General features: G+C 37.9%; 2 protein-coding genes across 2 annotated transcripts; both read right to left on the bottom strand.

The window, feature by feature from the left end:
- Positions 1-16,735: 16,735 nt before the first annotated feature.
- LOC129441487 (uncharacterized) lies at positions 16,736-21,130 on the bottom strand. Its single transcript, XM_073858746.1, has 16 exons — positions 21,070-21,130; positions 20,693-20,815; positions 20,558-20,587; positions 20,363-20,440; positions 20,211-20,285; positions 20,015-20,089; positions 19,749-19,838; positions 19,248-19,289; positions 19,114-19,162; positions 18,866-18,957; positions 18,464-18,787; positions 18,155-18,196; positions 17,524-17,684; positions 17,339-17,403; positions 17,147-17,247; positions 16,736-16,966 (listed from the first exon to the last, which is right to left on the bottom strand). The coding sequence occupies exons 1-16, from the start codon at positions 21,128-21,130 to the stop codon at positions 16,851-16,853; spliced, it is 1,524 nt and encodes a 507-aa protein (XP_073714847.1). The 3' UTR covers positions 16,736-16,850.
- On the bottom strand, positions 20,930-23,440 carry LOC129441488 (uncharacterized). The gene is made up of 2 exons (XM_055201143.2): positions 21,392-23,440; positions 20,930-21,133 (listed from the first exon to the last, which is right to left on the bottom strand). Exon 1 carries the CDS (start codon positions 23,280-23,282, stop codon positions 21,393-21,395), a length of 1,890 nt encoding a protein of 629 aa, XP_055057118.2. The 5' UTR covers positions 23,283-23,440; the 3' UTR covers positions 20,930-21,133; position 21,392.
- Positions 23,441-25,494: the final 2,054 nt, after the last annotated feature.

Here is a 25,494-nt window from a genome sequence, read left to right as displayed (position 1 = left end):
CCAATTGCAAGAATAGAAACAAAGTTCCCGGCACGGAGTAATACCGTACCTCACAGCACATCTAATACAAGTCAATGGAGTTGGCAAAAACTACGATAAAACCTGTTGGAATGAGTATTTTGCAGCGATTTTTGTGTGAGCATACCAGTGAACACCCCTGACCACTCGCTGAGTTTCACGTCTTTGTAAACAAAAGTTTAATGCATTTTAGGAAGGATTGTTCCAGTGCACCTATACACTATGGAGAGCCGGATGTGACTAAATTATAAATAAATAAATACATAAATAAATATACGAGGAAATGTAAAAAAACAAAAACACAGAAACAAACACACAAATATATATACAAGGAAATGTAAAAAAACAAAAATAAATAAGCATCTACACCTGCATTTCTGCACCTATGTATAATTCCACCTTTGTCCACATTTATTCATCTATTCATTTATGCATTTATTTATTTTCACTTTTATTTATTTTCACATTTATTTATGTATATATGTATTTATGTCTACATTTATTTATTTTTACATTTATTTATTTATATATTTATTTATTTCCACATTTATTTATTCCTACATTTATTTATTTATTCATTTGTTCGTCTGTATGCTAATGAGGGGGGCGTGTTTCACCTCAGACTTAGCAATCGATCTCTGAGTGGCAGTGCTGAAGCTTTGAGGCCACAGTGACACCTGCTGGTCTGACCAAGCGAACGAAGTTACACAGGGAGTGAATGACTTGCAGATGGGCCAAAACCTTGTCACGTTTTAGGTGATTTTTTATCGCCGTGGCTGTTTGTGTGTGGGGTCACTGCACGGGGCGTGCGGGTGCGTGCTGTGCTCATGACGTGGCCGTGGGCCGCCATCCGTTCGTGATTTCTGGAGTGTCTTGGCACAAATCAATATCAAATGCACGTCATCAATAGATCTGATGACAGACCCTTGGAAGTGGACACCTGAACATGGAAGCGCGTGAAATTATGCACTATTAATCACATTTAATGTAAATGCGCTGGGTGGGGGCTGATCAGAGCTTGAGGCTCGTCCACAAGCAGCCCAGAACGCGGAGAGAAACCAGCGCACGCAAGCATACTGATCAATGCCTCGTTTGAAATGCGGTAGCAAAAGACTTTACATTGGCGTTTGCTAATTTGCAATGCACAACATGTGACAGTTCGAATCACACGTCATCAAGTGGAATCAGCTGTTCGGGATTAAATCTAACAAAGGGTGATCGCGCAAACGCAGCGAGACACGCATCTAACGCCATGCAGGTGATCCAAAATCAAATCATGGCGAGGTAACGCGTGACTGCAGCGGCTCATGTCCTTTCATTTCAAACCCTCAGATTTTGAGTTCACAGATTTTTTTAAATGAAACGTCCAAAAGATAACGTTGACAGCGACAGAAACAAGCCTTTCTATTGCGGTTATATTTCTCCATATAAATAGATTTTAAAGTTTTAAACCACATATGCATCACCATATATATATATAGCTTATGTCAAGACATAAAGCTATCTCGTGGCATATACTATAATACATAGCCCTTTTTCGCAATGCTAATGCATAGGAAACCCTGGTCGGAAAAAAACAATAAAACCATTACAGAAACTCCCAATGGTCTTCATCAAAATACCAATAGAAATCACCAGCTTCCACCATCATGTTCTGGGACACACTCCACTAGGATCCAATGGCCCCACCAACAGAACCCAACACACACCAGTACAGACCAAGAGAGACCCATAGAGACCATTAGAGTTTCCAATAGACCAATAAAATTCCTATTAAAACCAATAAATCCAATAGAATTTCTGTGATGGTCTATTGTTTTTTAGCAGGGAGTGCAATTATAACATAACATGAGATTAATGCTTTAATTATAATAACATTTAAAATACAGAAATGATGAAATCAATGGTACGTTTAATGTAAACTAAAACAGCCAGAAGGTGGCGGCAAGTCGCTGTCTCAACGAGTAAGTTCGATCAATTCAGCCGATTCATTTGAATTCTGATTCAGTCAATAACACCACCACATGTTGCTTGCAGGCTGCATTGGTAGTTGTTAGGCTATAGATTATTGTCAAATATGTTATTATCTGGAAATAACATATTCTTCCAAAACAAAGTCACTGCAACCAATCTCACCAAATATGACACATACCAAATTTGGTGTATAATTAAAACCTCTCATAAAACGTTCACAACACAATTCTATATGTTTTATTACTAATTGGAGCATTGAGATCTCTAGACGACAGCAATAACCTTATTTTTGACAAAAAATATTAAAAATATTGGTATACCATCTGTGTTCATTTATTTTTATGTACAAGGCTCCCTTTATTATATTCTGTGCAAATGTGCATGACTGTATGAACATATATAATGTTTGGTCCTTTTATGTTCATACAGTCATGCACACCTGCACAGAACACAACAAAGGGAGCCCTGCACATAAAAACAAACGAACACAGATGGTACACCAACATTCCCAATACAGTTGAATACTGCAATAAGGTTAGTATAAGATCCAGTTATAGTATTCATTATATATTAATCACACGCCCTTATTTGGGGCTAAGCCCACATATAACCAGTGCTGGCAAAATGGGTTGGAATGTGCTTGGGGATGGGCTAATTAAAATCCACAGGCAAAACAAAAAAGTCCTTTTGTCAAAAATAAGGTTATTGCTGTCGTCTAGAGATCTCAATGCTCCAATTAGTAATAAAACATATAGAATTGTGTTGTGAACGTTTTATGAGAGGTTTTAATTATACACCAAATTTGGTATGTGTCATATTTGGTGAGATTGGTTGCAGTGACTTTGTTTTGGAAGAATATGTTATTTCCAGATAATAACATATTTGACAATAATCTATAGCCTAACAACTACCAATGCAGCCTGCAAGCAACATGTGGTGGTGTTATTGACTGAATCAGAATTCAAATGAATCGGCTGAATTGATCGAACTTACTCGTTGAGACAGCGACTTGCCGCCACCTTCTGGCTGTTTTAGTTTACATTAAACGTACCATTGATTTCATCATTTCTGTATTTTAAATGTTATTATAATTAAAGCATTAATCTCATGTTATGTTATAATTGCACTCCCTGCTAAAAAACAATAGACCATCACAGAAATTCTATTGGATTTGTTGGTTTTGGTGGGAGTTTTGTTGGTCTATTGGAAACTCTAATGGTCTCTATGGGTCTCTCTTGGTCTGTACTGGTATGTGTTGGGTTCTATTGGTGGGGCCATTAAATCCTAATGGAATATGTCCCAAAACATGATGGTAAAAGCTAATGATTTCTATTGGTGTTTTGATGGGGACCATTGGGAATTTCTGTAATGGTTTTATTGTTTTTTTCCGACCAGGGTTTCCTATGCATTAGCATTGCGAAAAAGGGCTATGTATTATAGTATATGCCACGAGATAGCTTTATGTCTTGACATAAGCTATATATATATGGTGATGCATATGTGGTTTAAAACTTTAAAATCCATATATATTTAGAAATATAACCGCAATAGAAAGGCTTGTTTCTGTCGCTGTCAACGTTATCTTTTGGACGTTTCATTTAAAAAAATCTGTGAACTCAAAATCTGAGGGTTTGAAATGAAAGGACATGAGCCGCTGCAGTCACGCGTTACCTCGCCATGATTTGATTTTGGATCACCTGCATGGCGTTAGATGCGTGTCTCGCTGCGTTTGCGCGATCACCCTTTGTTAGATTTAATCCCGAACAGCTGATTCCACTTGATGACGTGTGATTCGAACTGTCACATGTTGTGCATTGCAAAATTAGCAAACGCCAATGTAAAGTCTTTTGCTACCGCATTTTAAACGAGGCATTGATCAGTATGCTTGCGTGCGCTGGTTTCTCTCCGCGTTCTGGGCTGCTTGTGGACGAGCCTCAAGCTCTGATCAGCCCCCACCCAGCGCATTTACATTAAATGTGATTAATAGTGCATAATTTCACGCGCTTCCATGTTCAGGTGTCCACTTCCAAGGGTCTGTCATCAGATCTATTGATGACGTGCATTTGATATTGATTTGTGCCAAGACATTTTAGAAATCAGTGGCGGTCCTGGCTAGATTTACGCCCTGGGCGAACCATCCCTTGGCCGCCCCCAGAAAAAAAAATTACCCCCAAACCCCGCCACCAACATGTATTATTTTGTTATATATAATCTTAAATACAAAAAGGTAGAACAGAGAAAAACATGTAATACAGTATAAACACCCACTCATGCACACGTGCGCGCGCACACAGACACACACACACTGTTGCTGCTGTGGAAGTAACACACACACACACACACTGTTGCTGCTGTGGAAGTATCTGACTCCTCATTTTGGCCAGTGGGTGCTCTAGCTCTAAAATATTTCAGAAGTGCCCCTGAATTAACAATTAAGATACAATTATGTAAGTTAGATACACTTATTTCACACATGCATCAGTTACCCAATTAAAATGACCATAACACACATTTTATTAGTATTTGTTAACATCCTATATAAACTAAGCATACACTACAAATTATTAAAAAAGCTATATCACTGTAGCTTACAAAATGCCATGTCAATGTATATTAGAAGTTATTTAAGTTGACACATATAGCGTAAAGCAATAAAAAATTTACACAGTCCGGAGGTCTGTGTGAATTTGCACTTTTGTGTTGCACACATAAACTAGACTGTGTTGCCTATAGAGTGAATTTAGTTGCATGGCATGATGCCTCAATTCTAATAGTTGCTCAGCAAAACTAAAACCAAATACAATCGTATTCTGTGGCTAATAGCAACATATTAGCAAGAGTGCGAGGCTAATATAAATAGCCTATTTCCTACTGTCACTCACGTTGTCACAGAAATCGGCATACCTTTATCTTTTGCCCGTTTCTCCTCATCTTCTTTTCCTGAACCGGGCAACTGAGATGGCTACTTGGTCTTTTAATTTGATCCATGATGATGAAGATGAAGACTCAACATCATTAGCTTTGCATTACATTTTGCCAACAACAACGTCCGTTTTGCCCGTCAATCAACCGGAGTCACGTGACGTGAGTCACGTAGATGACTCTACAGAATTTTTTTCACATAACCCAATTAATTACATGTTTGTATGTATATGGGTCTATGTTAATTTTAGGAATGAAAAATAGAATTTACTTGGAAGCAGACGCAGCAGTTTGTGTTGTGTGTGGCCTCTGGCCTGGGATCAGTTATTTGGAAGCAGACGCAGCAGTTTGTGTTGTGTGACGTCTGGCCTGGGATCAGTCAATCCCTCGCTCGCCCCCGTTAAGGCGAGCGAGGGACTTGCAGTCGCAAGTTGATTCCCCGCCCCCCTCACGCGTGCCGCTTCACACGCACACAACTGTGTTTCTCAGCACTAACTTGACATGGAAATGAGCGGTTTTGATTTAATTTTTTTTTAGGGCGCTCGTGCGCCCTCACATAGATTGCGCCCTGGGCGTTCGCCCACATTGCCCATAGCAAAAACCGGCCCTGTTAGAAATCACGAACGGATGGCGGTTTACGGCCATGTCATGAGTACAGTATGTACCCGTATGCCCTGTGTAGTGACCCTACATACAAACAGTTATGGTGATAAAAAATTATTTAAAACGTGACAAGGTTTTGGCCCATCTGTAAGTCATTCACTCCCTGTGTAACTTCGTTCGCTTGGTCAGACCAGCAGGTGTCACTGTGGCCTCAAAGCTTCAGCACTGCCACTCAGAGATCGACCGCCAAGTCCGAGGCGAAACACGCCCCCCCCACCAGCACACAGACGAACAAACGAACAAACAAATAAATGTAGGAACAAATAAATGTGGAAACAAACAAATATATAAATAAACAAATGCAAAAACAAATAAATGTAGACATAAATACATATATACATAAATAAATGTGAAAATAAATAAAAGTGAAAATAAATAAATGCATAAATAAATAAATAAATAAATAAATAAATGTGGACAAAAATAAAATTATACATAAATGCAGAAATACAGGTATAAATACTTATTTGTTTTTGTTTTTTTGCATTTCCTTGTGTATGTATTTGTGTGTTTGTTTCTGTATTTTTGTTTTTTTACATTTCCTCGTGTGTTTATTTATGTATTTATTTATTTATAATTTAGTCACATCCGGCTCTCCATACTATTTCATCATAAACAATCTGAAAACAGGGCTTTAAGTGTAAAATACCGAACTTGTCCTTTAAACAACTCAGATGGAGACCTCTGCTGACATGTAAATTCTTTCAGATGTGTCACCTGAGCCATATATGGTGTTATTCTGATTTTGTACACTAGGTGGAGTATTGAGATTGGGAAATGTATAAAACAGGTAAAGAGGAAATGCTGCACAGGTGCGGGTAATGAGCATACAGTTCCTGTAGTTAATTTGGTCTCCAATTCAGGTTTTAGCTGTTTAAGTTGGTAAAGCCTGCCAGTATTTGCAGAATACATACACTGTAAATACCCAGTTTCTGCATTATTCATGAGTATAATGTAGGCTACAGTTATGAGTTTAATGTACTTCAATAGTATACTCTGTTGTAGGATGTTCTTACTGTATGTAAATGAAATGTGCATTTGACTTCATGTGGGAGCATGCAGGCTGATTTCTTGTATTAATCTTGAGTTCAGGTCTTTTCTCAAATGTTTCTCTACAGTTTGGACATTTGCAGTCTTGACTGTTGTCCCAGTGTGTATTCAGGCAAATCTTGCAGAAGTTGTGTCCACATTGAGTGCTGACTGGATCATTCAACACATCCAGACAGATTGAACACTGAAGCTCCTCAGTCATTTCAGTCTTCTTCTTGGTGATATTGATGAAGATTCTTCATCAGTTTAGGTCTTTAATAAAACAAAAAACACAATAGATATAAAATGTTTGCATTACATTTACAAACATTCTTTTAAAAGTCACTGAAGCAATCTAAACTTTAAACTGCTGTTTATATAAAACTAAAAGATTATTCGGTTTATTTATTATTTTAACAGATGAACAGAAAACTTTATGTAGCCTAGTAAATTAATCTTGTTTTCTGGCATGTCTTTATTCAATCTGTCATGTAACGTTACTTCCTGAAGTCTTTAAATCTTGTGTAAAAAATGGAACAGAACTTTACTTTTCAAACAAAAAAGGGACAAACTAGGGCTGGGCAATAGCCTACAGATAAAATGTGTCGTGGAAAATGTTTGTGATGATGAATATCTTCAGTATAGAGAAAATCCAAATGTGCAGGTCAAACGCGCGCGACTAGCTTTAGTCAGGAACTGTACATGAGGGTTGTTCATGCAAACAAACTTCATGTTTATTTTAATGCACTTAAGTAAAAATCGAGCATCATATTCATCAATCAATAAATACTGATAGGCCTACGGTTTTTTGCCCAGCCCAAAGGATGCAGACAACTAATAATAGTAATTTAATACCATTAGCAAACAACCAAACGTAGAAATGCTGAAACCTGCTTAGTCCAGTTTACGTGACATATAACCTACTTAACCAGATCAAACATTATAATCTATCACTTACCTGTGAGTGAATATCAGCTGTGTTGACTTCACTCTCACAATGACTGAAGAAATATCCAGTTTATAAATTAAGAAAGACAGTTTAGATAAGAGGTAAGACCTCTATCACTGTTAACCATAGTTTTACTTTCTCTAGCAGTCACGTCAAAATCCCATGTACACCTGGTTGTGAACCAGATCAAATCTGTTATTATAATCGCTCTATTGGATGTGTACATGTGTCTAAAGTATCTGTACTCGTTTTTTTTTTATCAAAAGACACATCATTTACAGCAGATCATAGGTGTCATTTACACTGGGGACGCTGGGCACAAATGGCTGATTTTGTCCCCACCACTTTTTAAAAGCATTTGGTAAAAATGTTCTCAAAAATCAAGCGATACCTGTGCAACTTACACTGCAAAAACTGACTTTCTTACTTAGTATTTTTGTCTTGTTTTCAGAAATATCTATAAATTCTTAAATTAAAATGCTTTTTCTTGATGAGCAAAATGACACAAGAAAATAAGTCTAGTTTTTAGATATATATACACAATTTGTGATTAAAACAAGCAAAAAATCTAAAAAGTAGATTTTTTTAACAATTTAAGTAACATTTTCTCACCCCATTGGCAGATAATTTTGCTTGTTTTAAATTGTATATTTTTTGTCTTAAAACTAGACTTATTTTTCTACATCATTTTACTCATCAAGAAAATACATCTTGATTTAAGAATTTTTAGATATTTCTACTAAAAACAAGACAAAAATAACTAAGAAAGTAATTTTTTTTGCAGTGCATGACTGGTTTTGTGTTCCAGGGTCACATATGTTGCATTGTGTGCTTATGGTGCGTATTCTTTTAATGAATTTTATTGTAATCATTGACTTAACGTGCTGCTGATTTTTACAGTATATGGTGCTTTGGGACTGTTCGGTTGAGCTGGTGTTTTAGGGACTGTTACATGTGTGCAGTCAACATTGTTGAGGGTTTCATGCTGAGTATTTTTCGTGTTGTTGAATGGCCTATGCTATGCCCATTTTTGATGCGCCGTTATTCAATGTTTTTCTCGTCCTGCTGTTATGTTTTTTTCATCTGATCTTTTGTCCCCACCACTTTTCAACACAAACTGACGCCCCTGCAGCAGATTGTTAGTTGTTAAGTGTACAGTCCTCATTATGTGAGTTTAAAGGAGAACTATTGTTAATGTTAGACCAACATGATCTCACAAAGTTCCGTGGGATAGTCACGGAATTTTGTGCTTATTTTTCCGTGGCATTCTCACGGATCTCCGCATTTTTCCGTGGCCCTACTACGGACTGTCTTTTTCCGTGGCATTCTCACGGATTGGTTACTCAACTGCCTCCTCCCACCCTCAAACCATTTTAGCTTCGGTTTAGGGTTAGATTTGGTGTTTGCGTTAGTATGCCACTTGGTTTATACTATTTTTTCTGATTTATTCTTTTATATTTTCTAAACTTTAAACAATTGTCGCCTGGCGTTGGGGTTAGAGTTGGGTTTGGGTAGGGATGTCATCCCAGACAGCAGACGACTCTGGGCCGGATCCGCACCGGATCAGCGCCAGAGCTGTTGACTTTGGCACAGATCCGGCCCAGAGTCGTCTGCTGTCTGGGATTTCATGTAAATCTAACCCTAAACCGAAGCGAAAATGGTAAGAAAATAGGACAAAACAGTTGAGTAACCAATCCGTGAGAATGCCACGGAAAAATGAGCACAAAATTCCGTGACTGTGCCACGGAAATTTCCTCAGGACTGGGCAAAGCCAATTCAAAGAACATTGCTGTATAAACCAACAACTGCTAAATTTGAATAAAAAATGAATAAAGAAAACAGCAATTGTTAACTTAGTTCATCAGAGGAGATTTACTCAGAATGATTCTTAAAATCATTATTATTCATATTTACTCACATGAAGTATGTGTAAACGTGTCCTATTCTGTCTGGTATTCATTGCACATTTTACCCAAATGAAGATTTTTATATTTTAACTATTTAAATGGATGACTATGACTCTAAACAATTTACAATAAAACATTGTTACATTTAAAAATCTGAATCACAATGACATCAACTGACTTAAAAAATGGTCTTTCTATGAAAAACAGGATGTACATATTTTTGATTTTATATTTTAAATTACCAGAAGTACTGCATTATTTTGTACTATTTCATATATGGCTGGTAAATCTTAATTGTTTTTGACAGGTGTGATAATCAGTGGCTCTGCGTTCCAACCCCAATTATTTGAACCTGGGTTAAAATATGGATAGAGTTTCTCATTGAAAGATTGATCAGTGAAAGAGTAGATATGAGATCTGGACTCCACATCATAAAAGGAGACCAAACCCTCCTCATAATCCACAAACACACCCACCTTCTGTGGACTCACATACAGACACAGGTATACATCAGGATCAGCACAAATATATTCATTTACATTCCATAGAGAAACAGTCCAGAATCCATTCGTTGGTGTCAGTGTGATCTTTTCCTTTCTGTTAACAGATTCTCTGGCCACACCTAAAGTCCATTCACTCTTTCCCTTCACCTGAACCTCATAATAAAATCGACCTGATGAGAATCCCTGCTTTCCCAGGACAAATCTCTTTGAGTTGTCTGGGAGAAAAGGCCTCCATAAACTAAAGCCTCCATGTTTCACTTGTTTGTTATCATCAGACAGGATGAGATATGGATTTGCTGTATCAGGATCCAGAATCACATCCACTGAGAGAGATCAGAGAATATGAATCACAACTTCACAATACAAACACTTTGTGATGATGATGTTTGTGATATTTAATACAGTGTTTAATCAAACAGTCTGTAACTTATCAATAAATCTAAACTATTGTAGTGAACAGATCAGATGTCAGACTGTACCTGCATACAGGTGCCTCCTCTCCAACACTGTACAGACAAATCACAGTAAAACATAACAATATATGAATTTATATATGCAATTATAAACAAGCTGTAAGCTTATATAAACATTACTTACATCATATTTCTCTCGGATCAATGTGTGCATGTTAATATTTAAAAGATCGCACACTATTTGGACAAATTGGGACACCTGACCATTAAACCAACAGGGACTTTAATGAGATTGCATTTAAGAACATTAGACTTATATAATATAAACTTTGTCTTCTCTTTACCACTATTACAGCTGGCACTCTTATTTTAAGGGTTTTCACAAGATTTGCTTTTTGTGCTGCTGGCTAAAATTATTAATTGATTTGCTAATCTGATTTGTCCATGGATGACAATTCTACACGTAAATAATATTTATTATGTACATTTGACATGCTTATTGTGAGCATGTGGCTTCTAACGCACATATATAAAATCTTATTATTGATATACTGTATTTGATCGTTACCTACCAGTTCCACTGAGTTTCTCAATATTGAGAGTCTGAACATCGGTGAAAGAAATAAACAGAATGATTCCCACAGATATGATAATCACAATCAGCAAGATCTAATAGAGAGGAAACGGAGACTTTTGTAGATGTTTCCCCTGAGAAAAAGATTTGCCCCGATCGAGTCTACGATCAAAATCTAGATTTCTCAACATTTTCTAAAATACTTCTTGATTATCAGAGATGTGCAATCTATACATTCACTTCTGAAAACATCTGAGACAAAGTTGATACAGTGGGAAAATAAACACTGAAAGTGATGTGACTGTGAATATGTAGTAGATATGAATAACACCAAAATCATGTACTTAAGAGTTACATTGGATAAAAGCATCTACCAAAAATGTAAATCTGTGAAAATACTGTAACTCCATGAAGTCTCCTGTGATATTAAAGAGCTTGCATGACTGATAAGAGAGAGATTCAGTGACCTGTATGAGGCGTAGATGCTTTTCTTTAGTTTTTGATATCTTCTCAAGCTCAGTGTTTCTTCTCTTCAGCTCAGTGATCTTCTGCTCCTGGTCTTTAATGAGAACTTCATACTGTTTCTCTGCTGATTTCTGCTTCTCATCTATCTCCGCCAATAGCTGAGAGTGACATCAATACAAATCAAACATTGATTATTTTACATTATATATTAAACATTGTTTTAAACTCAAGTGACGGCCCAGTTGAGTTTGACAGTAAGAGCTCTGACACACCAGACAGGACTTCAAAGCCTTCAGCTTTACTTCCTTACAGACGTCACAGAGACATTCAGGTTGTTTCTCTTCAGTTTTCTTCTTATGTTCATCCACAAGACCTCTGAGTGATGAATTAATCTTCAGTTTAGGTCTCTGTTTAAATGTTTTTTTACAGTTTGGACATCTGCCGTCCGGACTGTTGCTCCAATGTGTATTTAGGCAGATCTTGCAGAAGTTGTGTCCACATGGCGTGGTGACTGGATCATTGAACACATCCAGACAGAGTGAACACTGAAGCTCCGCAGTGACTGGATCACTGGAGGATGACATCACTGTAAAAAATAAATTACAAGATTTCATCAAGACCAACGTTTGCAAACACTTAGATAAAACTGCTTTGATAATCAATGCTGTTTCATAATCTTGCTTTTATAATTTTATGAGATATAATCCTATGAGATTACACAGGTAGCAGGCTGCTACGGCTAAGGTATTTTTTAGTTGCAGCATTGTTATGTTTATATGTCAGAGGAGAACTAACTCTCCCAGTTGAGTTTGGTTTCTTGCAAGTTTTTACTCTGCTTAAACACTATTGGATTGTTTTCATTTTTGTCACTGTCGCCTTTGGCTTGTTCGTTGCTAACATTGCTAACATTCTGTTTTGGGTCAAGGTTTTATACTTTATTAACATCTCTTTTGCAGTCTTGTAGATCCATTTTCCCCTAGCTACTAATGCTAATGTACATTTTGTTTACATTTTATGGTATTTTATTAACCTGTCATATATTATGCGTCTGGATGATTGTCTACTCATGAAAAATGTTTGGTACTGTTCAAGCCCTTGAATAAGTTTGGCTATTGGCTAATATACATATTATGCATTTTATATTAAATAAAATATATATTATATTGTGTAATAACATGCATTGTATAAAAACCTTATACTCTTTTTTCCACAATTTTATATTAATAATAGCTAACCGGTCCTATTGCAACCGCCCTAAGCGGGAGTTGGGCTCTGTCAGAGCACCTCTTAAGGTCGGGGAGTAAGGTTTACTTTACTGCACAGTTCTCACTGACTAGCTACCCTTTTGTTACACATGCATCTACTGTCTGTAGACTAACCAGTATTTACTGTTTGCAACAATGCAACAACAGATCTGTCAAAAGCACTATAGAAATAAATTTGAATTCAATACATTCTTTGTTGTAAAGTGCATCTTGTTACTCTTAACTAGGTTAGGATAGCTCAGCACTCTTCAATTATTTGGTAGCTGAGAGCTAGTCTTAACACTTAAGTCTAGGAATAAGAGTAAAATTACTCCATTCTTAGAGTTTTGACAGACTTAAGACAAAAATTTCACTTGTGCAGCATTATACATACAGCCCCAGATCACTAACATTATAAATCTTTTCAGGTGAATCTGTGTTATATTTCTATCACTTACCTGTGAAATCAGCTGTGTCACTTTACTCTTTACAACGACTATGAAAAGAAATATTATGTTGTTAAAAGAATTCTCTAGTTCAGTGCATCACTGTTGATGTTCATCATTTTAGTTTCACCTTCTCTCAGTGCTATGGTGATTTTACAGGTATTTCCACATAACTGCAAACCAGAATGTGATCCACCTCCTTTTGTTCTTTAAAGAGTAACTTAACCCTAAACCAACTTTTTTTAGTTAGTGATCTGTAAGAATGGTGCTTTATTAGTGCTGTTCATTGATTTTAGTAAGTTTTTTGACATTTGGATATAAAGTGTTTCAATACTACAATATATGAGCCGTTTCTCAATATGCGTTCTTGTCTGTACTTGCGTTCTTGTGGACTTGTAATACGTCATCAGGCGCGGCCCAGGTACTGTTCCAATTCAAAGTTCGCATCAAGCCCAAGTTCACATAAAATCCCTGGATGTGTTCTTGATCCGCCCATTTTATCGAGGATGCATCAGAGGAGACTTGTGTGGACTTATGACAGCGAAGTTTCCCAGAATGCATTTCGCGTCAGGAGTTCGTTCTTCCGAGTCTGAACTTGCAAGTTCGAACTACGATGGACACAAGTCCGAGTTTGGCGTACTTGGTATTGAGAAACGGCTATGGTGTAAAAATGTCTGAGTGCTGCCCTCTTTAGGTGGAACGGTGGCTACTGCAGTTGAATTTTCCTATTGGAAAATATACCTCGTGATGTAAGCAGGTTCAAGCTCACCACACCCTTGTTAAGATCTCACCACACACTTGGTACGAGCTTAGTTCGTCCCCTCTATCTCAGTTGGGATCGCCCATATTTTTCAAATATTGCCAGTGGGTGGAGGCAGGCTCTGACCAGGGGTTTAGTTATGCTTTAATAAGGGTTAAACAAACACACAATAAGGATATTTCTCATGCAACAGAGAGAGAGCATGTTTTTATTACAGAATAACAACAAAACATTTCATGATCTGCAAATAAAGCCATCTTATTACTTACAAAAAGTTAAATAAATGTAATGTATTTTAAAGTAACTTTACATACATACATGATGTAAAGTAGATAGACATCACATCAAACTAAATATACAAAGTAAATACTTTCTGTACACAACAAAGAGCGTCAGGGATGTGGCGGATGAACCCAAAGGCAAACAGCAGTAGAATAACACTGATACTTTATTTAGACAAAAAATGAAAACAAAACCCAAGAGGGGTCAAAAACATTGACGAGATAAACTAAACACTAAAAAAACTTAAAGGAGCATTTCACCCGTAGACACATTAATCTTTATTTAAAGTGAGTCATATTTGTTGTCAAAATTTAACTTACAATTTGGTTCATAAATTGACAGAGAAAAGTGGTGTTTGTAGTATCACCCCATCAACAAGGTTATTGGACTTCATACTTTCAATGATGCAAAATTATGATTTTTACATCATTGAAAGAAGGAAGTGCAACACTGAAATCTGTATTTCTCCTGTCTCAGCGGCAACTGAGGAAATGATGCATGACTATTCAAAAACATGACTGGGGTTCTAACTATACAAAGCTTAATGCAAATGGGTAAAGTGTCCCTTTAACTTCAAACCGGACTACAAACCTAACAATAAACAAAGTAAATAAAGTGACGAGACAAGAAAAACACGTGGTCTGACTTCAAAACAGCGTGACCACGTGTTCCCACACAAAACATGGTACTGAACCCTGCCACAATAAACTAGATTTTAATACAAGCATAGATATGTATAAAGGCTAGATGTGTTATGGCGGAGTCTCTAACGTCATCACCTGGCGGCCACTTTACCACAGGCAGCTCGCTCACTCGTACCATTGAGTTTTAATGGTGCAGGTACTTTTAAATGACCATAATTTGCTCAATTTTCTACCAATTTTCAAACGGTTTGGTTTCTTACAAACACTATTAATGTGGCTATAATTCTGGATCCTTTAACATGTTTCAATGATTTTTTTTTAGTTCAAATATGCAGTGTCATAGGTACATCTTTGACGTTTATAACAAACCAAACCGTTTGAAAATGTATGGTAGAAAATTAAGCAAGTTATGGTCATTTAAAAGCAGAGGTGGAAAGTAACGAATTACATTTACTCACGTTACTGTAATTGAGTAGTTTTTTTGTGTATTTTTACTTTTTTGAGTAGTTTTTAAAATCTGTAGTTTTACTTTTACTCAAGTATGTTTTATTTAAAGTATTGTACTTCGCTACATTTTAAATCATATCCGTTACTGAGTAAAAAATATTTTAAAAAGCAAGGTGATAAAGACGCGCAACGGATGTAAATGGGCGGGGCCCGGGGAACGCGCAAAACGAACCATGGAGACGGACGAGACAGGCGCGCGCTATTGCAGACCCGCCTCAGTTCAAATCTTATGAAAGAAACCCCTGGTCACATTTAAGCGACCACTTTCCACTGACGCGAAGCAAGTGTTTCATTTCTATGAAAGGTAGGATTCATGCTCTTAAGTACGAAATTGCACGACGCGTTTTTAATACCATGCGCATTATCTTCTGAGGTCTAGCAGCTTCGCGTCAAGTCAAACACAACTTCAAAACGTCCTCGAGAATGCGGTCATGAGAGAGAGAGAGAGAGAGAGAGAGAGAGAGAGAGAGAGAGAGAGAGAGAGAGAGAGAGAGAGAAAGAGAAAGAGAGAGAGAGAGAGAGAGAAAGAGAGAGAAGCACCAACGGGAGAGAGAGAGAGAGAGAGAGAGAGAGAGAGAGAGAGAGAGAGAGAGGTCATCAGGTACCCAGTCAGGGAAGCAAGAAGATAATAAACTTGTCAAATGTATATAGACATGGCACTCATCTCATTATATGCTCATTTAAACTAGATATAGTTTAATAAAATAATGTATGTTACCAGCAATACATCAATTACAACATTACTATAGTGATTGTACCCACTGCGCAAAGTGACGTCGGAATGACGTCTTTTTCACGTAATTTTTGGACGTCCGAAACCGGTCCGTAAAAGGGGTTGTTTTGTAACGCCAGGCGACGTCTTTTTTTTAACGTCTTCCGCACGTCTAATGATGACGTACCTAGGACGTCCGTATAAGGTCTATTTATAGTCCAAATGTGGTCATTGTGGACGTCTTTTAAAAATCTAATTTATACTTATTTTGGATGTGTTTTTTATAACTTCTAACTATTATCCCATGTTTCCATAGGGTGGAGGACATGTTTTCTGTACCAGTACATTTTAGCTTTGATTAGCTTGTTTCAACATGAAATGCATTACACCTTCATATGTATCTCCAGTTATCACCTACTGATCAGACACTTAAATTGAGTTTTTGCAAAATGATCTGGAACAGTATGCCACTTTCTGAAATGGGACTAGATAATTTTTCAAAAACTCCACTCAATTGTCTGAACAGCAGGTGAAAACCGGAGATGCAGACAAAGGTTTAATGCATGTCCTGTTGAAACTAGCTGTTGAGCCAAACAAAGCTACAGGACAATTAACTGGCACAGAAACATGTCCTCCACACTGTGGAAACACAGGACTACATACAATACTACAAAAACAAAAATAAATCACATTTCAATAACACCATTTTCATCTTTATTCAAAAATACATTGTATTGAATGACATCAGAACGACACCACACATAACAAACAGTTATGAATAAATTTTTAGATTGTAATTTCATTGAACTATTAATTCAAGTCCTGTAGTCTTGGCTAATCAGGGCATAGTGAATCCTCCACCTCCCAGTCTTTGCGGCGCATGCTTGAGGTGCTCAGCAACGATCATCTTGATGTACTCCTCAGTGGCTGCCAAATCAAATTTCATGATCCCTTCTATCAAAAACAGAATAAATTGTTTAGATATATGCAAAGGTAATCTGCAAAAATGAATACATTTTATTGATATATTAAGATAAAGCAATGCCAACTGTCTAAGTCAGATGGGAACATTTTTTTCCCAAATTTATTCTGTATATGCATTTATAGACTGGTCAAAATGAAACTGGGGTTTACCTTTTATAGCTCTGTAAGCCTTTGTTCCCTCTAAAGGACGTTTCCCCCTTTTCCCCTTGCCCTTCAAATTAAATTTGGCCATGAGACTGTTGGTGAAGAGCCTAAAGAAAAATAAATTAATGTAAAGGATATATATATATATATATATATATATAAAGGCAAATGAGCACATGCAAAAAATGTTGTACATACCTGTTTAACACTTTGTGGACACAGTCCTTGGTGTTTCGCCCACCAATTCTTGAAATTTGCAGCACCTGTTCGAATAAATCCACAATAAAGTTGACTGATACTCCCCAGAGGAATCTAACAGTGTGCGAGTGCACTGTATTATTTTGTTCTAGGCTATCAATTACTTCCACACTTGTAAAACCTACCAGGATATCAAAGGCCTTTGCATCACAAAGGCGTTGCTCCTGTATCTTAAAGTCCTCCATGGTGTCAATCCTCTCTATATGGACAGCTGAAGAGGCAGGTTGCGGTTCCTTCAGGCGATGGTGGATGTCGACTAGTAGGCTCAGGACCTTCTTCTGAAACACTAAAATAAAACATTTGTTAATTATAATGCCCCAATTACAATAGCAAGCTTAGCTAGTTAACAATTGTTTTTGTAATCAGCTTCAGTGTTTGTTATTGGTACAGCAGTGTTGGAGAAACAAAAGTCCAAAGATATGTAATCAATTGACATAAAACAAAACCACAGCTAAAATTGAAAAGCAGTTTCTGTGGACAGAGAGAACAGTGCAGGAAGAGATGGTGTAAAACCTAACAGTTAACTTGACTCAAACAATTTAAGGAAACTGGTGTCTTAAACCATTTAATTTTTAAAACGCATACATTTCAGTACTGTGAACTTCAGCATATGACTCAAGTTCACCATACTGAAATGTATGCGTTTTAAAAGTTGGTTTCATGCAACCGGTTTCCTTTAATGGTTTGAGTTGAGTCAACTTTTAGGTTTTACAGTGTATTAAAAGGGTCTAATCCACTGCCAATATCGATACTTACCACCCCATGGCAATGGAAAGTCCCATCTCCCACTGTGAGTCACTACATGTGGAAAAAAAACTGTTAGACAACATAACAGATTTATTAAAAGTTAAGCATTAACTCAGCAATAAACATCTATACAACTTGCTTAACTGCAAAGTAGTTTGAACAAGACATCAAGTTAAAGTAACTTTTGCAATTAATTATTATTAATTTTCATCAAAGCAATGTTTGCACTGTGTAACAGGAAGCCAGGTTGAACAGATCACCACCTCAATAACAAAATCATCCTAATTGAGCGCAGTACGAATGCAGGTGACAACTCACCATGCCTGTCATAGGGGGGGCTGCAGAGATCACTGCGCTGAGGTCTTTGATCATATCTGGACCTGGCCGGGGAACTGAGGGCATCACTACGGGATCGGTCATCACTACGGGAACGGTCATCACATCGCTGTGCTCTTTGTTCATGTCTGGACCTGGCCGGGGGACTGAGGGCATGGCTACGTGACCGGTTATTACTACGGGACCAATCATCACAAGGCTGTGCTCTATGATCATGTCTGGACCTGGCCGGGGGACTGGGGGCATGACTACGGGATCGTTCATAATGTCTGGTCCTGTGTCGTGACCCATCATGTTTGGACCTGACTGTACAAGATACAAGATCAATTTATTAGTCACATACGGCTAGACAAAGTAATAAAGCAGTGACTGTATGCGTCGCACCATCACTGTGCTGTGACCCATCATGTCTGGACCTGAAGGTGTGACTCAAATAATCACTGTTCCATGACCTAATGGTGGATCCACTGCTGGACCTAGTAACATTTAAATTTAATTAATTGGCCACACATTTATAACTCACAATAACATGCCATGTTTTAACACTAAAACAGACTAGCCCCTACTGGTTGACCAACAAGTAGAAGCCAGGCACTACTAAGGCTGTGCTGTGCCCTGTCCTGCTTCTTTACCTGGAGCGATACCCATCCCTCACATGACCTCTTGCTGCATGACGAGATACTGAAAAACACAGTAAATTCTTACAATTAACAAGGCCTGACAAAACACAACAGTGACTGTTAAGTGTGATGAGATGAATACTCACAGGGTGTCAAAAGATCCATGCTCCGAGGCGCTGTGCTGGCGTCTTGGCCGTAAAGAAAACAAAAAATGTTCAAAGATGTTCAAGTATTGAAATGAAACAAAGTCTAAGAATTGGCACACTCCACTCCTCTAAGGCAGACAAGTGTGGAACATGTCATTAAGCCAGTAAAATAAATAATTTCCAAACTTGATTCTCAAGCAGTAAGTAGACTTATTATTTTCAATTTATACTTCAGTGTCAAACTCCCACCATATCTATGTCAAAGGCTGTGTGTAGCACACATATCCTTCGGCATACCCTGACGTGCACCTCTTCAAAAATGTAACAAAGCGTCAATTCTATGCGGACACAAGCGCTGTGATTGGTCTGCTTGAACCCCTCTCTCAGGTTTCACCTGCTCCCTTCTGGATGTGTAATTGCGCGTTAACATGAACAACAACACAGAAATATAAATTAAAATGGTGACTTTGGGTTGGTGCAACGGATACACTGAATACTCACTGGAAATGTCCTTGCGCTGAGATCTGGCTGCACATTTCTCCAGGCCAGAGAAGGCCTCCACCACACCATGCAAGGTTTCAGTTACAGAGTCTGAAACACATGGGTCAGCCTTGTAAGTATGGTCATGTTGCATATACCAAGTTAATAATGAAATACTTCAGGCAGTGCTACGCTTCATTAACAAGCAGTGAGAACCTACTGTTTCTGAATGGACTACGACTTTATGCAGTACTATGGATGTTGCAAGGACAAAAGTAAATACTTACTGAAAGGAGACATTTCACTGTCCCGGGGATTGTCTGCACGCTGCACTTGGCCAGACATGTCTCCATCTTTATGGACTACAATACATGAATGAGCCAGTGACAATTTGCATGTATATTTAAAAAAGAATACCATCTTGAATGGACTACGACTTTGTGCAGTGCAGCGTTTTGTGCAACGGGAAAAGTGAACACTCACTTGGAGGGCACATTTCACTGCCCTGAGGACTGCCCGCACACTCTACTTGGCCAGACATGGCTCCATCTTCATGGGCTAAAACACATGAATGAGCCCGTGACTCAATATGTACACAACATTATTATGCTTCATAACTGGTTTTCAGTACTCACAAGTATTGTGCAACATGCTGGTGTCCTCAAGGGGCTGCAGCTTCCTTGGTGCTGTAGGGTAGGGGGGTAGCTTGCTGCCTACATGGAGGTAATCATGTACAACTAAGAATACCCATTTCCAAAAATGTATGATCTTAAAAAATGTGATTTATTTTGAAATTGGAATTATAAATTCTTTAAGAAAAAAGCCATTACCCCTGACACTCTCATCAGAATCCGATAATTCTGGCAAAAAAAAAAATAACGTTCATGTGTGAAATTCCACGCACAATGTGTGACAACCGATATGATATTTCAAACCTATAAAGTATTTGAGGACGAAAAACATACCATTTCTAACAAAACCCTCCGGAATTCCTTTTTTAGTGCACTTCCTCGTCACACTAATAACCTCATCGCCCTCCTCCTCTGCCTGGCTGGTCAGGTTGTAGGTCTCACATTCACAACGCTTATCTAGAAATTACACAATTCTCAGTAAAAAAATCAATTCAACAATATTTTGACATGGTAATGTATTTAATTTTCTATGAATCTTTTTGATGATTAGAAAAAAATTCAAAACTTGCCTGAAGTAATTTTAATTTTTATTAATGAGAATGTCATCCAGTCATCCTGGGGGTTAATTTTATCCTTTATAGCCTTTTCTGTTTTAGAAACACTCAACTTATGTGGCCATCTGACGGTTTTCATTTGTCTGTTGATCCAACTGTCAGGAACTACACCCTCCTCCTCTTGGGTACCCTCCCTCCAAACAGCCCTCGTGTACATGACCTGGAAAGGAAAAGTTTGATACATTTTAGTTCAAATTTCAGAGGGTTTGGACATGAATGGAAGGGCAATGAGGGATACATTGTGAGTAGGATATTGTGGCAAGAGGACAGAAAGAGTCCCGGTGAGTTTTATGGATGCAGTAAGAAAGGACATGCAGGAGTCACCAAGGAACATACAGAAAGCAAACGGATGGAAATAGGTTATCAGCTATGATGATCCCTGATGAAATCTAGCTAAAAGGGAAAAAAAATTGTTAACCTTAATATGTCTGTTCCACACCATGGCGAAGGGGTATGAGGACAAAACCACCAGCTTCAAATGGGAGGCAGGCCACCTTCCGGAACAGATCCCTTTCTTGCAGTAGTGCATTTTTCATTCTGCAAAGCCCATTTCCTGTGCACACAATGTTCAGTAGTCCAGAGCTGCACGGTTGCTGAAATAATGGTGAAGTGTGACGCTGGTGCAGAATCTCACAAGCAAAAGACCCATCTGCGTTTCTCTGTCGAACAAAAGCAAAGCTGTTGTCCCTCAAAAGAAAACAACTGTCCTTTTCTTTAACAGAGGAAAACACTTTAGGGTGTCTTTGGCGATTGTACACTTCTGATTGCTCGATCTCAGACAAACGCCTAGTCACTTGTTCCAAGGGACTTCTCCCATTTCTCACTTGTTTCTTGACTTGTTGCAGGTAATTTTCAAATGGAAAACAGGAAATGTCATTTAAGGAACAGTTGAAGTGGCTGGCATCCTCATGGAGATGAATTAGTGCATGTACATTGTATACAGGAAAGGTCTTGCCATACAGGTCAGCAGAGCACATGACAAAATGTTTGATTAGCTCCTGCGCATACTGGAGATAGGCACTTCGAATCCGGTCATCTGACTCCAGCATGATCGACATGGATACTGTCAAGGACAAGAAATGTTGGTATTTTTCAGGTGACAACACAGCTTTCAAAACAACAGGCCCTGTGTACAGCAAAAACTGCCTTAGTTCAGTGGCTTTCCACCTATCAATTTCTTGTAATCCCCACGGTTGTCTAGCAAATTCACTTGGCATCTTCCCTCTTAGTGCAATTAGCTTTTGAGAAATTGCATCCTTTTGCCTCACAGAAAGACGACACACTTTTGGACCACGAGTCAAATAAATTAACAGGCGCCTAACTACTCCCAGGCAGACGACATGCATGTAATCCAGGACAAAGGAGCTGACGCAAGGAATTCCTGCTGCAATGAAGGGGCTGATACCAGTTTGGTGGTTTGTGTACTCCACTCTGGAGAAACCATCATCTGTTCGAGAAGTGCATTCCTGTTCATTGAAAACCACTCTACTTTCAACACGAGCACCTCTGATTAAACACCTTTCACAACTCTCAAAGGCAGTATGACCCTTAATACATTTCAGATATGCCCTTGCTGGTGCATCACATATCAGAGCATCAATATTGACAGTGTAAGTCTGGCCTTTAAAAGCAATGCCATTGTCCTTGAGATGTTTGTATTCAGTCACAAAGTCATTTAAGTACTCCTCAAGAGGACTTGGCTTGCTTTGTCCACTGAACATGGCTACAATGAAAGGATCAAAATGGCCACACTTCACCAGTATTGGCCAGAATTGGACACCGCTACTTCTGAAAAGTGGGATGCCATCAACATTTACGCTGAGGTGCACATCATTGCTCTCCATCTGACTCAAGTAACGACAGATACCCTTTTCTAAGCCGTAATACTTATACTGGCCACCACATTTAGGCTCTGTTGTGTTGTGCCGTGGTGTAGCAAGGAGTGTCCGGCAATCCACAGGCAATAGGTGCCCTTGCTTTCTTAATATGGGCAGTAGGTCATTAAGTGCTCTGTGTGTCAAATTGTGCTCCAAGGCCCACTGTCTGAGTTCGTCCTCAAAGCTAGTCGCTTCAGCTTCATTTGGTTCCTGTTCCGAGTCAGAAGAGCAGTAGTCCACATCAGTGTCAAAGTGAAAATTATGTGATGTTCCAAGATCATTGTCACTTATTAAACTATCTGGGGTCCTAGGCACACTATCACTGCTACAACTACTTGGCACACTTTGTCCCTCTTCATCACTGTCAGAATAACGGAGGAGTTGATCTAGTTCTCTTTGGCGTTTTCGCCATTGCCTTACTCGCAAAGTCATCTGTAAACAAAGTCGTTATTCCAAATTAGTTTAGTTTCATTGTTAATTTGACTGGGGCCAGCACAACAGGAGAGAGAATGAAATCACAACACGTACCTTGTTTAGGCCGTTTAACTACTAACAAGGAAAACACCTCACTCCTTACAGCACCTGAGAGACAAAAAATTGGTTAAAAACACCTTAAACTCTTCAATCTCCATCACACAAAACTTAAAGGATGATATATATATATATATATATATATATATATATAAAAATAAATTTTTTTTTACCATATATATATAAAAAACACTTTTTACCAGAAATGCTTATTTTGCTCATCTCTGAGATGTGCCAGGTATTACATCTTCACGGTGGAAAGTCACATAATTTACCAAAGTTATTTCTCTGTGTTCTCGGTGTAAAAAGGTAGAGAACGGCAAGAAACTCGTCTGATGTCTTCGTTTTAATTTATTATTTTTCCTGTATTACTTTATTTTTTACATGACCTTTCCAACATGTGTGGCATATCCGAGATGGTACAAGGCATGAATTTGTAGTTAAAAAGTATAAATATATCTGAATATAAAATTACCTATACCCATGTTTGTGTACATAAGTGCCTTATTTCTGTAATGGAATCGTATAGAGACTATATAGGAGGTGCACAGAGACAGACATTTGATCCTTCTTTGAACATTTTAATAGTTTGTTGCCATTGAAGTCCATTACATGGATAACACTCCTGGAATGCTTTCCTTAAAAACCTTACTTTCTTTTTGATTGAAAAAAGACAGACATCTTGAATGACATGGGGGTAAGTAGTCTATCATGACATTTTTATTAGACAGTTAAGTACTCCTTTAAGTGATGCAAAGTTAAAAACTAATATAGCCTACAACATTATCTACATATAATTACAATATAGATGTTTTCAATCGATATTCAGGGTGAATGTGTTGGAAAAGCCCCTGGAACAATCAAAATGAACCCTTGATTTTAACAAAGACTGGTAACTAGTTAACAGCCAGATAACAACGTGAAGGCTACGTAAAGGTCGGTTCTTATACAAGTGGGTTGGTATCAGAGACAAAACATATTTAATGGTTTACAATAAAACGTGTCATGTTCATTTCATGAACGATAAAAGTGACTGAGGGACGGTGAAATCAACTGACCTTGAATCACCTGTGAACACCGCATGCGAACGCCAACTAACGTTACTGTAGTTAGTAATGAGCTAATCAATCAGAATTCTGTGCCATGATCTTGCTAGCTGGATATATGCAGTTTAGTGTTCCAAATTGTTCAAATGTACATGTTCTCTCGTGGACAGCATGCGTGCCGTTCAGGCTATAACGCCCTTGACCATTCGCGGCTGTAGCGTTAAACACAACATGTCTGCGAAGTTTAAGACAATAACGCGAAAGTACCTAACACTACACGTACACATGGTAATAGCATTAACTAGGGTACCACACTTACCTTCAACTTAGACGAAACGTTCACCAGCGATGCAAAAGTTGAAATGCTGTGACTCTGTGGTTGAACAGTCGCGCGCGAGTGCCTGCCGTGTTGCCTCGACCAATCACAGTGGCCTTTACTGGTTGGGTTATGATGATGTGCTGCCTCGACCAATCACAGTGGCGTTTACTGGTTGGGTTATGATGATGTGCAGCCTCGACCAATCAGAGTGATTGTGGCTGGTTTTGGTATTTTTGGTTGAAATCCAAAGCCCTTCATAGATAGTTCTCCTCGCCTATCCTTTAGCTGTTTAGCGGTTCTTTTCAAAGGGGTGGACCTAATATATGCTACCATGATATTTATTTCTGAACTACAATTTTCCACAGACAGCATTTCCAAACACATAAACAGACACATGCAAAAATACATGTATGCATAAAGAAATAACTGAAAAGTTAAAAGTAATCTGTGCAGAGTGCCATGTGAAAGCTTCTTCTAGAATTATCATTTTTCTAAAGCCTGTATAAATGAGAATTCATAGGTAATGCATTGCCATTTCAGTTAAATTATTGAACTTATATATATATATATATATATATATATATATATATATATATATATATATATATATATATATATATATATATATATATATATATAAATGCTCATTGTAGAAGAACATTTTATGGCACTTAGAAACTTTTGCATCTGAACTGTTCATGCATTAATCATGTTAATAGGCATTATAAAAGAAATGTTAATCATGTAA

This window comes from Misgurnus anguillicaudatus, chromosome 20, assembly GCF_027580225.2.
Source record: "Misgurnus anguillicaudatus chromosome 20, ASM2758022v2, whole genome shotgun sequence".
In the NCBI taxonomy this organism is placed as follows: domain Eukaryota; kingdom Metazoa; phylum Chordata; class Actinopteri; order Cypriniformes; family Cobitidae; genus Misgurnus; species Misgurnus anguillicaudatus.
This window is presented reverse-complemented; position numbering and strand designations above follow the sequence as displayed.